Genomic DNA, 17597 nt, shown 5'->3' on the forward strand with positions numbered 1-17597 from the left:
AAGGTGCTGGAGAGGTGGCTCAGCAGTTAAGAGCATAGACTGCTCTTTCAGAGGTTCTGAGTTCAACTCCCAACAACCACATGGTGCCTCACAACCATCTGTAATAGGGTCAGATGCCCTATTCTGGTGTGTCTGAAGACAGCTATAGTGTACTCATAAATAAAATAAATAAATCTTTTTTAAAAAACTAAATAAGGACTAGCAGGATGGCTCAGCGGGTAAAAGCACTGACTGCTCTTCCAAAGGTCCTGAGTTCGGATCCCAGCAACCACATGGTGGCTCACAACCATCTGTGATGAGATCTGACGCCCTCTTCTGGTGTGTCTGAAGACAGCTATAGTGTACTCGTATATATAAAATAAATAAATCTTTAAAAAAAATGACTTGTGTGTGCCTGGTGCCCCTGGGGGCGGGGCAGAAGAGTGCCCCTGACCCCCTGGAATGGAAGCCACGTAAATAGTTGTGCCAGAACCTGAAATCTAGGTCCTCCACAAGAACAGCAAGTACCATCTCCAGAGATGGCCCCAAGATTTCCTAGTTTTAACATTGTGTGTGTGTCTGCCTGAGGCTGCAGGGGACTGTGAGACCCTTTCAACTGAAGTTAGAGGTGGCTGCAAGCTGCCTTGTAATTCCTGGGAGCCAAACCAGTGAAGACCTAACCACTGAGGTATCTTTTCAACACCCCCCCCCCCCAAATAGTCCCACTATGTACCTACCCAAGCTAGCTCCTGTCTCAGAATGTTCAGTGCAGAGATTACAGACATGAGCTACCATGCCTGGCCTTTGACTTCTTGGGGTGCATGGGTGCTCTGGGAATGTAGCTCAGCAGGCAGGATGTTTGCATAGAACACACAAAGGCCTGGATGGGTCTTCAGCACCACATAAAACAGACTGGCAGTGTACATCTCTAGTCCTTCTGCTCAGGAAGCTGAAAGATCCAAAGTTCAAGGCCAACCTGGGCTACATTTAAAGTGAGACCACGTTTCAAAAAAATAAAAAGGGGGGCTAGAGAGATGACTCAGTGGTTAAGAGCCCTGGCTGCTCTTCCAGAGGTCCTGAGTTCAATTCCCAGTAACTGCATGGTGGCTCATAATCAAATATGAGATCTGATGCCCTCTTCTGGCCCACAGGCAGAATGCTGCATACATAGTAAATAAATAAATCTTAAAAAAAAAAAAAACTAAGAAAATCATTTGAACACCCACCAGTCTTGGTGTTCATATGACTTATGTGATACAGTTGCCACATTCCTTATGAAAACACATTAAACATGTTCTCATTGTGGAAGATTTGAAAAAAAATAAGTATAGAGGGGGGAAAAAAAGGGCCACCACCACAACAATTAGCTTCCCACCTAGAAAGACTACTCATATTTTGCTCGCCAGAGTTCTTTTTATTTTTTTTGGAGACAGAGACAGGGTTTCTCTGTGTATCCCTGGCTGTCCTGGAACTCACTCTGTAGACCAGGCTGGCCTCGAACTCAGAAATCCGCCTGCCTCTGCCTCCCAAGTGCTGGGATTAAAGGCATGCGCCACCACTGCCCAGCCCTTCTTTTTCTGAGACAGAGTTTCTCTGTGTCCTGGAACTCAGAAGTACACCCGCCTCTGCCTGACTTAAGTCCCCGACTAAAGATAATGTAGCTGTTTTCATCTGCTCTGAATTTACTTTCAGTCGCACATTAGGATTTAATGATCTTCAGAACTATTTAAAAGTACTAGGAGAGAGTTATCTTTATCAAGAAACACAGGATACAGTAGACAACACATTTTTAGAGTATCTTTTAGGCCAGGGATGTAACTCGGTGTTACAAGTACTTGGCACACACACCATGGCTTTTACAGCCAGCACATCCAGAAAGAGGAGGGATTGTACGGAGGTAAGACCTAGTTAAGCGTTTTTTGAGGGGTAATGTTAGGGATTCACTATGAGCACTAAGATGAATGATGCTTTGCTATGGCACTGGCATATGCCACATGACACCTATATTTTCATTTCTAGAAAAAGGCAGGCACCAGCTAGCATAAACGTGGTCAGCACAGACGGCGTTTGACTCGGAGTCCTGGATGCTTCGAGATCCTGGTCCATCACGTACCCATCTGAAAGGTTGAGATGCTTGGTCATTCAAAACAGTCCCTCCAGCAGTTTACCCTGCTGCCTTCACTGCCTGAACTTATGCCTGCCTACAAGGTCAGACCGCTGCTGGGGCCTAACTCAATAAGGACAGTGTACTTACTTACCTACAGGATCAGCAGCAGCTACATGACACTCTATGCCCCTGAAGATCTTACATCAAAACCACAGACCTGCTGTTAACTGGCTCCTCCATGGATACTTTCTATTCCAGTGTTGGTGCAGAGCTTGGTTAGGCTCTGGTAAGTGGATAACACAGCTCAGGCCCTAAATTCCAGGAAAATATGGCCCCTGTTCATCTAACTACTCTACTATCCTTTGCTAATCTATGCACAATACCCAGGGTGCAATGGTAAAGATACTGACACAACACTTTCAATTGCTTGATGAACTTGCACAGTCAATTAAAAGAGTCTAGATGTGAGTGGCTCAAAAAAGCCCCACCCACGTCGGGGTGGGGACATCACTGGCTTCCCTGCTCTCCTCTATGTCCTGATCCTCTTGTCATTGTCTCCTTCAGATCTGTTAGATGAAGGATGCTGTAATCAGCTACCATAGACCTTTAGGACTCGGAAAGAACCAACCAGTCATGGTGGCTCACGATTTTAAACCCCGGCATTGGGGGTGGGATGGGGCAGAAGCAGGCTGGTCTCTGAGATCTGGGTCAGCCAGGGTTACATGGTAAGACCTTGTCTGAAAAGGTCACCGTGGGGTCAAAGTGCGGGTAGATCCCAGGCTAGTGGTGTATTCCTGGATCAGTACTATGGAAGCTGAGGCAGGAGGACTTATGGGAGTTTAAGGCCGGCTTAGACTGTAGAGTGAATTCCAGGCCGGTCTGGGATGCAGAATAAGATACCCAACAAAACAAGAGCAAAAAGTACAGGAGGGATTCGTTCTAGGGTTCGGTTCTAACTAAACGGCCACCCTAGAGTCTGCTGGGAATCTTCTGCCCAAAGGGGAAGATGGCAGAGGGCACTTCCTCCTGTCTAAATGGCTAGGTCTCTTCCTGTTCATCGTCTCCAGCAGAAGCCTGCTGACTATCAGTCTCAAGTAGACGTGTGGGAACTCTGTAGGTAGCGGGACAATAGGGGCTGAGGGAGTGTCCTTCAGCCAGGACCCTATGCCTCCTAAAGCTCCGCTGTATCAGGGATGGCACACCAACAGCTCGGTACCCGAGGGATCACCGCCCTCCCCCAAGCCAGTGGCATGTCCACTAAGAACCCCACATCTGAATGACCTGTACCTGAGGGAGCACCCCAAGTATCCCACATGTTGGGGCCTCATATCATAATCTTAAGGGATCATCCACCAATGACCTTGGGTCACCATGATGTATCGAAAGAATCCTTTCCCAGGGTTTCTAGCTATGGGAGCATTCACTAAGGACTCAGCGTCAGAGAGCACCCACCCAACATGGACTCCTAGGCTGTGTGCCCCTGGTACTCTTATGCTATTTTATAAGCAGAGGTCATGGAAGGTCCTGTCAGGCCATGAAGAAGGCTCTGGCAGAACAGGGGGTAGAAAGAGTCTCTTGGGCATATGAAGGACCTGTCAAGATTAAAGAAAGAGGGACAATTGCTTACCACAGCCAGGTAGAAAGGTCTGAGGAAAACAGTGGAGCTGGCCATGCCAGCATCTGCACAGGGAACACTTCTTGGGCAGCCAGGTGCCATGGAGGATAGACCCACAGTGCCTGGGAGAGAAGAGACAACACCCACCGTCAAGAATTCCTTTTCCCCCCTCCCTCCTCACCCAGTCCCGACCCCTCCAACAGCGCTTACTCTTTGCGTACATCATGTTCACAGTTGCGTCCATAGAAGGAAGGAGGACAGGCACAGAAGGACCCCAGGATGCAGGTCCCTCCATTCAGACAGCAACTTTTATTAAGGGACTTGCCTGAAACGTAAGGGAAGTCATGGGGAGGGGGGCAGGTGGGAGACTGAAAAGCCCATAAGCAGAGGTTCATGTAGCACTCTGGCATTCGCTCCCCAGAGTACTCTGAGGGACGTGTAGCATGCGACTCTACCTTTCAGGAAAATGACTTCCATGTTTCAACCAGGTTGGTTACCAGGTCCCAGGAGAGAAACTGAGTATCAGGGATATCACACACACACACACACACACACACACACACACACACACACACACGCACACGCACACGCACACGCACACACACTCGAACCTCACTCACCTTTACATGACAAGCTAGTACAGCCCACCCAGGTGCTAACTCACGCACGCATCCTGTCTCTTGGGGTAAGTCAGAGATGTATCAAGGGCCATGACAGAGATGGACGAAGGCAAAGGTCTTACTGCTCTGTATCCCCACGGAAGGCACAAACTGGAAAGACCGATTTCGTAGTGCAGGTTCTTTCTGGTCCCAAATGCTGTTATCTCGGATGGCAAGGTCTCTTGGAGACGGAATAGCCAGCTCTCGGGGGCCCATCCCTGTATTATGTATTTTAGGCCACAAAATATTGTTGGTGTTCAAGAGAAACCCCCCCCCCATCCACCAGCAAGTACGGTGGTGCTTGCCTATGGTCTCCCCACTCAGGAGGAGGAGGAAGGATCCAATTAGAGGCGAGATTGAGCAGCCCTGTCCCCAAACACTAAGGGCTGAGGATGGAGCTCAGTGGCAGTGGACTAAGTAAGTATAAGGTTTAACCCCAATGCAGAGGAGGTGGGGTGGGGTGGGGGGTAAACCCGGAGTATGTCCAACAGGTGCAAAGCCTGGGTTAAATCGTCTACCATAGGAACAACAACGGCAACAAAAGTTGGTGGGAAAAAAAAAAACAAGCAAAACCTCAACTAGATTTGGTAGTGAACTTGGGAGGCAGAAGAATCAGGCGTTCAAGCTCAACCTTGGCAGTATTGAGTTTCTAGGCAGCCTGGGGTACAAGGTCTTTATCAAAAAAATTTAAAAAAAAAATAAAAAATAAAAAACAACCAAGACAAAAGATCACGCATGCGTGTGTGTGTGTGTGTGTGTGTGTGTGTGTGTGTGTGTACACAAAGCTCACTGGATACAGTAGTAGCACCAGGATTGGAGAATGCAGGAAGAGCAGGCAGGGGTCCCAGGACAGCCAGGGTTCAGTGACATCCAGTTTCAAAAACCTGAACCCCACCCATAAAGTGGCGCACGCCACTCCCTGAGGCAGAGGCAAGTGGATTTCTAAGTACAAGGCCTGCCTGGTCTACACAGTGAGTTCCAAGGCAACCAGGGCTATACAGAGAAACCCTGTCTTGAAGTCCCCCTCGGAAAAAAAACCCTGAACCCAAAACAAAAGAAAACTCACCAGCAACGAGTCCAAATTCAAAGGCATTGGAAATGACCACAAGTAAAACCACACTGGGAGAAGAAAATTGGGCATCAGTTAGCAAAACAAAGCAGGAAACTGGAGGCCAGTGCTGTCTCCAGTAACAAAACTAGACAGAAGTTCCCTCTTTAAAAAAGCCACATGTTGGGGCTGGAGAGATGGCTCAGAGGTTAAGGGCACCAACTGGTCTTCCAGAGGTCCTGAGTTCAAATGCCAGCAACCACATGGTGGCTTCCAACCATCTAAAATGAGATCTGGTGCCCTCTTTTGGGCTGCAGGCAGAAGGCTGCATACATAATAAATAAATCTTAAAGAAAAACAAAACCCCACATGTTGAGGACTTTATAGAGGAATGATGTGTGTGATTGTAGAGTTGGAACGCTTCGCAATAGCAGCCCAAAGTATCCTGGGCTATGTTTAACGACCATGTGATGGTTGTTCATCATGAACCTCTGGGTATGACTTAGTATCCTTTTGACAGTCACATAAGGTGCTCGAGTAAGAACTCGTATTCCCAAGCCACAGCCATCCCCACATGGCTCAGAATGAACTCTCTTACTCTTCGAAGCAAGGGCTGTGTTTTGCATTAACTATTTAAAACAAGTTGCCAACATCCAATATTTCATCATGTATATTCCTTTTAGGCCCCACCCTTACACATACATACAATTGTAAACAGTTATAAAATTAAAAAGCTAAAGAATTCTATTTTGCACAAGCTGCATATTTTTCCACGGTGCATTGTTTGCATATATAAATTCTTAAGTGGCTGTATGGGCTGGGGTTGGAGTAGAGGACTTGCCTACCATCTGTAAGTGCTGGTTAGATGCCCAGCGTCACTGGGAAAAACCTGTTCTGTCATCTGAAAAGGTTCCAAGTTCAACTGGTTTGTTATTCTTAATGTTTTTAAGTATTGAATTTATCTCTACCATTAACTTTTAGAGGCAGTCTTAATTAGGCTGTAACATTAATATTATTTATGCCAGAGAAGGGAAGCACTGTTTCTCTGGCTGATGATTGATGGGATGAGCCTAGAAGGTCCTACTTGGATGCCTAGGACCCAAAGGATCTGATTCCATTAAGTCATCGTCTAACCTCCATTCACACGTACGCTGCATCCTCGTGTGTACACACACACACACACACACACACACACACACAGACCATAAAAATTGATATTTTAAGAAGCCAATGGCAAAGTAGTATGTATCTCACTATAATAAAGTTCCAAGATCTTCAGGAAAAGCAGCAATGTTAGTGGCAAAGTTCAAGCAAGATAAAGTCAGAGAGGCATAGAACATCATTTTCTGAAGTGGCTGTCTCCAGCAATCAAAAAGCCAAGGTTTCGCTCATACCTGGATGAGAAGTACCCCATCTTCCACGGCTTGTGAAAACGTTGGAGGAGAATACAAGAAACACAATATTACCAAGTGGCTTTAGTTCATAAAGCCATTCCCAAAACATCCAAAGGCGAATTTCACAAAATGAAAGTAGCAGATTAAAATGTAAGATATCCCAGGTGAGAAAGGCGCCTGTCTCGGAGAGTGTGTGAGAAATTAACACAGATCTCCGTGTAGACGCGTGGGGGGTGGGGCCTCTTCTCCCCGTAAAAGGTTTGAGAGAAACTGCTTCTGAGGAATATTCCTCCCTTCACAAGAAACTTGAGTGTTGGGGAGGACCCTAGGTGGGCGGGGAGATGGGGCCCCACGCCCATTACTAGACCCTGAAGCTGCATCGCCCGGAGGTAAACTTGTTTAGTAGCACCTTCTGGTTATATGCAAACTTTCTTTTCTCTTGAAAAAGGGAGTTGAGAGTCTAGTTACTCTACCAAGGTGTTCAAACACGAACGTAATTAGGAAAGTCTAAACACCACCTATAAATGTACAGGCATTTGATACTTCATTACCAAAATTTGTTCTTGTGTTTGTTTTTCGAGACCGAGTTTCTCACTGTAGACCAGGCTGGCCTCGAACCCAGAAGATCTGCCTGCCCCTGCCTCCTGAATGCTGGGATTAAAGGCTCCCTCCGCCACCGCCAGGGTAACTGCGAAAGTTTAACTCTGCTTTTGCGTTCATCGTTACTCCCAGTGGAGCCGGGGGCTGGAGGCCGTGAAAGCTTGGGTAGCTAAGGGAAGATGGCTGGCTTGTTTGGGTGTGGAGCGAGGTCAAGGTCGGGAGGGATCTGAGCCTGGGTTTGGGCTCCATCCAGGCTTTGCCAGAGGTGTCTGAAGTGCAAGCGCCGGCCCGCTGCGGGTGGGCGCGGGGGCGAGCAGCTGCCTGAAGCTCAAATCAGTGGCTTCCCGAGCACTATTGGAGGTCACTTGGTTCTTCCGGGTCCTCAAACCAACCCAAAGTGCCATGTGGTTAATCTGCAATTGACTAGCTTAATTTTTGGGTGGGCGGATGGGGAGGGCCTTGACTTCCAAGTGGAGTTGTAACTCTCTCTTTTGTCTGCTGGTCTATGGCACAACCCGCAGAGGAACACATCCCTGAGTGATACATGCATACATACATCTCTCTTTATCTCTTGTGATATACACACACACACATATGTACATATATCACATGTATGAATATGTATGCCTTTTTAAAATATCAATATATATATCTACACATATATATCTACATATATATATATCACATCACAAAAGCTGGACCTGGTGGCACAGGCCCGTAATTCTAGGACTTGGAAGGTGGAGGCCGGAGGGTTGAAGTGAATTAAAGGCTAGCCTGGCCTTCGGAGTGAGTTTAAAGCTAGCCTGTGCTACAGGGCAAGGCTACTTTTCCTTTCTACCTTCCTTTCTCTTGACGGCCTCAGGATCAGGCTGGCACGAAACTCAGGCAGGCGACCTTTCGGCTACGGTTGCACCAAATTCTGAGATTACAGGCACGTATCACTAAGACCCAACCTCAAAATAACAAAACACAAAACCAACCGCCCTCCCCCCCCCACCCCCCTTCGCCACAGGCTTCTACGGGGATTGACTTCCGCTTAGTCGTCCGTGAAGACCCATACAAGCCCGGAATTCTGGACACGCCCAGTCTCTCGACTCTCTCCCCCACCCCCTCTCATCCCCAGTCACCGGGAGCTTCCAGACACTTTTCCAATTCCTGAAACACTGGGGGGGGGGGGCGGGGGGAGGCCGGGAAGGGGAAATAGTGGGGGAGAATCTGCTATTTCCGAGAAGGCCAGGGCTCCTTCATTAACAAGCTAATGGCTGTTTTCACTGAGACCTTGACAAATAGAGCCCTGTCTGAATACACTAGCTGTTCCCTGTTGGGGTCTGAAAGACCGGATTCCTGCATACAGACAGGAGGAATGGAGAAGGGATTAGGAGGGGGACACCATTTGTTTCAGTGTGGCTTATGTTTTCTACCTATGTTAACTAAAGGAATTATTTTATCCTGGCGGGACACACTTCTACAGTGTCTTCCTTTGCTTGAATCACTTGGGGATACTTGAGGGTGTGTCCTGATAAATATTGAGCCCTGAAATTGTTTGCTTAATATGTGAATGCTTCCAAAATGTTTTCCCAGAATCCCACCCCTGTCTCTTCTTGTGTACTGAGCTCCTCTCTCTGGACTTGTCCGCTCTGGCTGCGGTAAACATCTGAAGCTTCGCTTCTGCTGACTCCTGATGTGAAAAATTAGTATGTTGTTACTTGGATTTGCATATTTCACTGTTACTAGTATCTGTATTCTGTCTCCTAAGACCTGGCTGGTGGGACTGACTGTGCCCTTGAACTGACCTGACGTCTTTGCTCTGGAAAGTCCCGGGCACCTTTTCCCCTATGCTGGCTTCCAGGGAGACCTTGAACTGCCGAGTGGGTGGTGCCGAGGCCCCACCCCAGAGTTTATCTTTGCTAACACTGGATTATAAACTACTTGTTTTCTTGTCTTTCACCCTATTTCCTCAGTTCCCACTAGGAGGTCTGAAAGCCTCGTCTAGCAGAACTCTCTGCTTCTCTGTGTCACCTGGAGCCAACCAACTGAGGGAAATCTCCTGTGGGCCACCTGTGGCCGACTTAAGCATTAGGACACTGCCCTAATTTCTCTTCTCCCTTCTTCCTTCCTTCCTTCCTTCCTTCCTTCCTTCCTTCCTTCCTTCCTTCCTTCTTTCTTTAAAAGATTTATTTATTTTATGTATATGAGTACAGCATTACTTTCTTCAGACACACCAGAAGAGGGCATTGGACCCCATTATAGAAGATTGTGAGCCACGATGTGGTTGCTGGGAACTGAACTCAGGAACTCCGGAAGAGCAGTCAGTGCTCTTAACCGCTGAGCCAACTCTCTAGCCCCGGACACTACCCTGATTTCTAAAATAGGGCCTAATGCAAGACATCTGAGAATCGAGTCAGGAAGAAAATACCCACCCACCCCCCAACCTAGTCTAGAAAAATATCAAAGAACGTTGCTTTCCTCCAAACAGGAAGGAAAGAATCACGGAAGTTGCAGGCATTACTGATATGCCGGGCTCCTTGTTCTAAAGTTTGCCAAACACAAAATGATTTAGTTCAGTTCCTGGGAAGTGCATCAGAGGAGAATAGTTCAGTTTACACTTTAGATATGTGTTATGTGTGTGCATGTGCGCACGCAGGTGCACGATTTTTACAATTCTATATTTGCTTATATATCATGTGTGCATTTATGTGTGTTTACCCATGCCTGGCATGTGTGTGAGAGGGTCAGAGGTCACCTTGCCGGAGTTGGTTCTCTCCATCCACAACATTAGGTCTCCCAGATAGAGCTCAGGTCCTTAGGCTGGTTGTGTTAACACGTTCCTTTGCCCACCGAGCCACCTCACCCCCCCACCCTCAGCTTTCTCAGCTCTTTTGCACAAATCTTTCTTTTGCCAATCAAACCGATTAGCTATTTACGGACCAGCCACTTTGGGCTGGAGCACAGCCTGAGAGCCCGAAATTGCCTGGTGGGCGGAGCAGGCTCTGGCTTGCTTTTCCCACCCTAGATAAGACAAGCCAAATACCATTTTAGTTGCATCCCCAAACTCCTGGTGAGGGAGAGGGACAGTTATATCTTGACTGCTCCCAGACTTTGTCAAAGTTAATTGTCCTCAGCAGACAGGCGGGCAGACAGGCCCCCAGGAGACAATGTGGGTAGGGGGAGATTTTCACAAGATCTAGAAAGGATGCTGCTTCAGAGTGAGACTTCAGTGGATTTGTATTTGACTGCTCACAAGCATTCTTCACAGCTATCTGGGGGTTTGAAATGGGCATAATGCAAATACAAGGTGGGAGCCTGGGTACCAGCCCAGGCTGTCATCAGCAACAGATTTAGAAGTCTGTCCTGAGCAGCCAGCCAATAACTTATGTGCAAAGGTCCCAGGTACATTCCCATGTGTCTTCCCCTGTGAAGAGTCAGTCGACTCGGATTTCTGGTTTACAGAAATGAAGTGAGCATTAAAAGGCATTGATGGTTTTTTTGTTTGTTTTTGTTTGTTTAGTTGGTTGGCTTTGTTTTTTTTAGAGACGGGGTTTCAGTGTAGCTCAGGCTGTCCTGGAACTCACTCTGAAGACCAGGCTGGCCTCTGCCTCAGAAGTACTAGGATTAAAGGCCTAGCTTGGGTATTATTACTGCTGCCATTGTTATTATTGTTACGAGACTGGGGATTGAACCCTGGACTGTGCACATGCGAGGCACACGCTCTCGTCACTGAGATATACAACTGCAGCCTTTGCAAACTTTGTAGATTAAAATCATTTTTAGTTAATGTATTGGTTATTTTGTGCATATGGGTGTTTTGTCTGTATGTCTGTACCATATGCATGCCTGGTGCCCAGGGAAGCCAGAGAGGGCATTGCATCCCCTAAACTTGAGTTACAGATGGTTATGAACCACCATGTAAGCGCTGGGAACCAAACTCAGGGCCTCTGCAAGAGCAACAAGTGTTCTTAACTGCTGAGACATCTCTCCAGCTTTTCAACCCCTCCTCCCCCCACCTTGGGTGTTGAGACCCAGCCTCCCACCTAACCTGGAGCTCACTGATTTGCTTGGCCTAGAGGGCCAAGAAGCGTCAGGGATCTCTGCCTCTGTTCCCTTAGAACTGAGGTTATGGAAGCAAGACCATGCCTGGCTTCATTTCATGGTTGAGGATCACACTGGCCTTATGTATGTATAGGTTTACAATTTCTAGAAGTCATCCAACATAGCACAGAGAAACATTAAGGGGAAATTAACATTAATATTATAGTTTGTTTAGCCCAATATATCCCTAATATATTGGTAAATCAGTGAAATAATAGTGAGATGTGGCTACCTTTTTAAAATATTAAGTTTTAAAAAATTTAATGTTATTTTATGAGCATTGGTATGAGGGTATTAGATTCTCTGGAACTGGAGTTACAGACAGTTGAAAGCTGCCACATGGGTGCTGGGAATTGAACCCAGATCCTCTGGAAGAGCGGCCAGTCCTCTTAACCACTCAGTCATCTTTTCAACCTCTAAATTTAAATTTTTTTTTTCGAGACATGGCTTCTCTGTGTAGCCCTGGCTGTCCTGGAACTCACTCTGTAGACCAGGCTGGCCTCGAACTCGAAATCTGCCTGCCTCTGCCTCCCAAGCTCTGGGATTAAAGGCATGTGCCACCACTACCTGGCAAAATTAATTTTTTGATGCAGATATTTTACCACATTTGATCTCAGGTAAACCTCGTATATTGGTCACTTTTATTAACAGTTTTATTATATTTTACTGACTCCCCATGTATTTACTTTATGTACATGAGTGTAAGTGTGAGGACATCCGAATGTGTAAGCTTAAGAAAGTCTCTCTTCTCCTTCCATCATGTTGGTCCCAGGGATCAAACTCAGTAGTCAGACTCTACCATACATGCCTCTTCCTTCTGAGCCATCAGAGTAGCCCTTAGTGGACTTTGTGACAGTCATGTTGTGTGCACAGTCGGGAAGTAGAAGGAAGGCTAGTGTTCAGCCACTTATTCCTTGTTACTTGGTGTGCGGATTGGATGGTGCCACTCATTCAGAATAGGGGCTTTCTACACAGTTAAACCACCTCACAGACCCCCCCCCCCAAAGAGTCTTTCCTAGCGGATTCCAAGTCCAGTCAAGTTGACAGGGAAGATGAACTCTCCCGCGCTCCATAGCTGAGGCTGCTGCGCAGCACATTTGTACGCTGTTCAGGAGTGCAGCTGATGACCCGTGAAGACTGTCTGCAGCCCAGGTTGGCCGGCAGATGTGAGGCCACAAGCCAGGAGCCCTTGCCACTTGCTCTCACACCAGTGAGAACCATTTAATGGAAGATTGTGGCCATTGAAATGGAAAGTGGTGTGTATAACATTTTTCATTTCTGGATGTACATCATAAAGGGAGGTAGGTCAGGTGTGGGACATCTGAGATTTTCCTGGAAGAAAGCTTTGCTGTGCATGTGACTCATGTTCCGGTAAGAGTCGCAGTCTCAGATGACCTGAGTAGAGCTTTGGGTTATCCGGGTGTGTTTGTGGGCAGAACTCCTTTGGAAGGGAGGGAGGTAGGTAAACGTGGTTGTATCCTCACAGAGAGGTAGAAACTTGGTCTCTGGACGACGTTTCAGCAGAGACTGTGAGGTGAACTGAATGCCTAAAAATAGTGGTTCTCAACCTTCCTAATGCTACAACCCTCATGTTGTGGTGACTCCCAACCATACAATTATTTTGTTGCTACCTCATAACTGTAATTTTGTAAAAAGTTATGAATTGTAACGCCAATAGCTGTGTTTTTCTTAGAAGGCCCTTGTGAAAGGACTGTACTATCCCTGGCCTTGCGACCCACAGGTAGAGAAACACTGCCTTAAAAGGCATTATTCCCTTGGATTCCAGCTGGGGTTCATCACGAGGGAGCTGTGTTATCGGTGTATATTTTGGGCGGTTTGTGGTTTTGAGGATACTTGAAGAAGTGAGTACCACGGGGCACAGGCCTACCTGGTGCATCCTGGGAGCTAGGAAGCTGCAAGACATGTGTGTGTGTGTGTGTGTGTGTGTGCACGCACGCTCGCCTCAGCGGGGTCTTATACAGCCCAGGCTAAGGAGCTTAGGATAGCCCTGAACCTCTGACTCTTCTGCCATTACCATCTGAGAGTTAGGATCCCAGGTGTGCACTGCTTGCCCTCCCTCAACGTGAAAGGTCTTTTTAGATACATCTAGCCCAGTGATGTGGCAGTCTGGACAAGTGAGTTTAGTGCAGTAGCAATTCCTTACATAAGCGTAAACATATTTAGTATTTTAAAATACCTTCAACTGTGTATCAAAGGCAGTCTCAAAACACGTGGAAACACAGACCCTAGGACCCAGTCCTGGAGTTAGGGCCTCCTGGGGCAGAGGTGCTTGGTCAGGTTGCTTCAGTGAGTGGCTGCCTGGCTACCACTGTGCCGGATTATGCTAATTCCCGCTTCTCACCATGTGGTCATGGACCAGCATTGTTGGCATCCAGTAAAGCTTATTAAAGATATGGCTCTCTGGTTCTGTAGTTGAGCCAGATCCTGGCAGCTTGGTGTAAAGTTTGGCAGATAAAACATAGGCTATTCAGTTCGATGTAAATTTCAGATTAATGAGCAATTGTTATTTTTAGTATAAGTGCATTCTCAAAATAGTAGTATTGCTGCAATGTTAGGGACTGAATCCAGGGCATCATGCACATCAGGCAGTGCTGAGATTAAAGGGTGTGAGACTACACACTCAGCTTTCACCAGTTTTTGTTTGAATTTTGAGACTCTCTCAAGTAGCCCAGACTGGCCTTGAACTTCGTATGTAGCTGAGCCTAAATTTCTGATCTTCCTGCACCTATCTCTGGAATGCTGGGATTACGAGTGTTTTGCTTATTATATGAGGGGAGTGGGGTGGGGATGTGGGACAGGGCCTTGGACCATTTGTGGATGAGGGTGACCTTGATCTCCTGACTCTATGCCTCCCAGTTCAGATATAATGGGTCTGCTCCAGGACTCCAGGTTCAAACCAAGGTGTGTGAGGAGCCCTTGCTGTTATAACCAGCTCGATTCCTGGGAGCAGGTTGGAATTCCATTACTTACTGGGTGTCATTCCCGTATCTGCCATCAATCAGCAAGCAATTTCCCCAGGTAGCAAACTCTCTGTAAAAACTAAACTAACACATTTAAGGATTCAGCCAACAAGCAAGCAAACCGACAAAACCCATATGGGGATGAAATCTACACTTTCAGTGTATTGCTCCAAACATTGCAGAAAACGTTTTTACATATCCTTGATCCCTTCCTAGGGCCTTTCTAATCCTGTCTCTTGCTTGGCTCCTAGTCCTGAGACCTCGGAATGCTTTCCCTTCGGCTGTTTTGTTCTGTTCTCCCAGGCTTCCCTTGCTGCGAAGAGTCAGTCTTCTGTGGAAGCGCGCAGGGGATCCTGCATGCCCAGCTCACTGAATAATCGTGCTGTGCCCGGGTGCCAAACCCTCCCCGACCAGATCTGTTTTGTCTCCTGCTAGGCTGAGTCACATAGAATAGATAGATAGTTTATCAGCACATGTCCTCCAGATCATATTATCCGCTTACAAATATAGCCTGTTAGCGCACAGGCACGGTAGCCCTTCCGCTGGGGGTGTTGCTCTGCGGGCGTAAACAGCATCGAAAACGGATTACAGCGTGGCGGCCACGACCGGGGACTGTCAGCGCCCACTCGCACAGGGAAGGTGAGTGGCGGGTGGTCTCCGCCCCAGGGGCGGAGGGGTGGGAGCCAGCAGGTGGGAGCGCCTGTCTGCGACTGCGCAGAAGCTGAGTGGGGGGGGGGCGTCGTCGCTGCGCCCGTGTTGTGCGCTTGCGGTGAGGTCGAGCCAGCCACCATCTAAACACAGGGAGAGGACCAGGCTTTGACCGATGCTTAGTTCAAGAACCACAATTGAGTCGGGAGACAGAAAGGACGTGGGGTGTGCAGGCGCCCTCATTCTGTTGGAGGGACAAGATCTTTAGAATCCTTTGATTCCTTCGAGAGGACCCCTCCCTCCTCCCCCCCACCCCGTGCCCAAGAATGAGCTCTAACGTGCTGTCCAGGGGGCTATAAATCAACTTTGTTTGTGTCCTCTTCTGGTCCTTGGAAAATATACTTGACAACAGGGAGGGAGGGTTGAAGAAGTGGTCTTCCCTTTCATAAAGCTTCGTGCGCCCCCTGGTGTGGTTGGGGTAAGGGTGGCAAAGTGATTGGAGAACCAAAGGAGAATAGTCCAGCTTTGTAAACAGCCCGGGTGTGGTGGCTTCTTGGCTGGACAGGGCCTGGGGTGTAGAACCCTCTAACCGAGTCTAATGGGGAAAGGCCCCTTAATGCCCACGGACCTCTGGTGTGTCAGTTTGGGTGCTTGTTTTGAGAGGCAGGGTCTCAGGTAGCCCAGGGTGGGGAAGGAACCCAGGGCTTCCTGCATGCCTGGTAGGGGAGTTCTACCAACTGAGCCACACCCCAACTCTCACTTCTTGTTTAGAACTTACATTTAATTGATGACCAACGGTCTGTCTTAATTTCTTTAAATAATTGGCCCACCCTCCCCAAGTCTTACTATGTGGCAGGCCTCATTTAAGCGGAGTTGAACCCTGTGATCACAGGGTGCTCTCTCACTAAGCAAGGGAGCTGGGTGCTGTGGTTGTATTTTGCCCATGTGAGAATCCAGCCGCTTTGTCCTTAGGGACTTGTGGTCAGTAAACCAGGAGGCAGGATTCCAGCCTGGGCCATCTGACTCAACCCCTGTCCTCTTAGTCCTTTCTGTGCCCTCTGTCTCTCTTGAGGGGCTTCTAGCTTAACAAATTACCAAAACAATAGTCAAATGTCCCAAGGGAAATAGATCTGACCACATAAAATGTGATTCAGTTTATAATTCATCTGAAAATGAATAATAAACTGAAAATGAATAAATTAGTGGTGGCTATTCTGATCTTACTTTAAACTTTAGCCAATGGCTACCCTACTGTTCTATTGGGAAACAGCCTTCCAGATGTGGAGTACAGCAACCCCCCACTCCCCCAACCCCTATCCTGTTCAGTGTCTATTGGCCACAGCCACTCTCTTTGAGCAAGCCAAACAGATGACAGGGCATCTTCCCACACAGGACACACCTAGATGGAGTGTGTGGAAGTTACAGGGAGGCAGGTAGAATGTTATCAGAGTTGTTAGGCACAGAACCTGGGTCCCAGATGCAACAAGGTAGGGTCCGCTGCTGTCTTTGATAGGTCAGATAGACAGACACCAGTACAGAACCGAGGTAGGAGATGTATGCCCAGTGGCTATATTGGAAATAGATCAAGAAGTTCCAAGGGCCTCTGCTCCCAAGTCCATTTTCACCCTCAACACGAGGTTGAGGGTTAAATGGATGGATGGTAAGATGGTGCCGCACAGCTAAGCCGTCCTGGTCATGTGATCCTGCCCATTGTCATTGACTGGGCAGCCAATCTCTGCTGCAAAATGAATTGACCAACTGTCAGAACTGTGTGAAATCTTCAGAGGTACAGGTTCCTCTTTTAGCTGGGGCCAGATTTCAGCCATTTCTTTCTTCCAGCATGACATTATTGGGAGAAATTTCAATTTTAGGGAGAGGGTCCACGGTCTTGTTGTTTGAGAGTTAAAGGTAAGAGGCACAAGTGTCTCTCTTTAGGAAATCTTCACTCCTGCCTGATAGCCACAGGGCGTCAGTCCTTCCTCTGAGCATTCAGGTGTTCTCTGGCACCTGCTCTCTCTTCTTCTCTCTCAACTCCACTCCATGTTTCCTCTCTTTCCTTTGTTCTTGCCTCTCTCTGAATCCCACAAAGGGAGTGTCAAGATGGCTTGTCATCACCCGGGAGACACATCCGTCTTCCTCCTCACTTCTCCAGATCTTTCCCATGATGCTCCGAGGTACCCACTCCACACCTCCAGCCCCCTAAGCCCTTGACAGACAAGGCAGAGGACTAGGTGACCTGAGTGTTCCCCTCCCCTCCCCTGGCATATGACTCTGAGTGGAGACCAGAGCTCTGGTGCCAGGGGACACATTTTTCCAGTCATGCCCTCCAGCTCCTGGGAGCCAATGCTTTTGTAAAGCGATTCTGACATAATCAGAATTTATTCTGATTGTTGGGGGTGGAGGCATGGAAAGTTTGTCAACTAAACCGACACTTCTGGCGGTGTCCCTGTTCACTCCCAACACCAGCCCCGCCCCGC

The 17597-nt window shown here is 47.8% G+C and overlaps 2 protein-coding genes across 3 annotated transcripts in view; one reads left to right on the top strand and one right to left on the bottom strand.

Annotated features, from left to right (window-relative positions):
• Positions 1–1980: 1980 nt before the first annotated feature.
• On the bottom strand, positions 1981–6822 carry Tdgf1 (teratocarcinoma-derived growth factor 1). The gene is made up of 6 exons (XM_031345080.1): positions 6803–6822; positions 5423–5479; positions 4444–4541; positions 3912–4026; positions 3714–3823; positions 1981–2096 (listed from the first exon to the last, which is right to left on the bottom strand). The coding sequence occupies exons 1-6, from the start codon at positions 6820–6822 to the stop codon at positions 1981–1983; spliced, it is 516 nt and encodes a 171-aa protein (XP_031200940.1).
• A 7993-nt stretch (positions 6823–14815) lies between these two features.
• The window catches only part of Lrrc2 (leucine rich repeat containing 2), a 26083-nt gene continuing 23301 nt past the window's right edge, over positions 14816–17597 (top strand). Inside the window, exon 1 of one of the 2 annotated variants that reach the window (XM_031343680.1) lies at positions 14816–15111. The gene's annotated coding sequence lies outside the window, so the exon portion shown is untranslated. The remainder of the gene's footprint in view (positions 15112–17597) is intronic. The other variant, XM_031343681.1, reaches the window with a different exon arrangement.

Source organism: Mastomys coucha, unplaced genomic scaffold, assembly GCF_008632895.1.
Source record: "Mastomys coucha isolate ucsf_1 unplaced genomic scaffold, UCSF_Mcou_1 pScaffold23, whole genome shotgun sequence".
Lineage (NCBI taxonomy): Eukaryota > Metazoa > Chordata > Mammalia > Rodentia > Muridae > Mastomys > Mastomys coucha.

Coding starts and splice junctions, on each gene's coding strand:
- Tdgf1 (XM_031345080.1), bottom strand. CDS start 6,822: ATGGGGTACTTCTCATCCAG. Junction 4,027..4,443: donor TTCCGTGGGGATACAGAGCA/GTAAGACCTTTG, acceptor CTTACGTTTCAG/GCAAGTCCCTTAATAAAAGT. Junction 2,097..3,713: donor GACCTTTCTACCTGGCTGTG/GTAAGCAATTGT, acceptor TCAACCTTTCAG/ATGGGTACGTGATGGACCAG.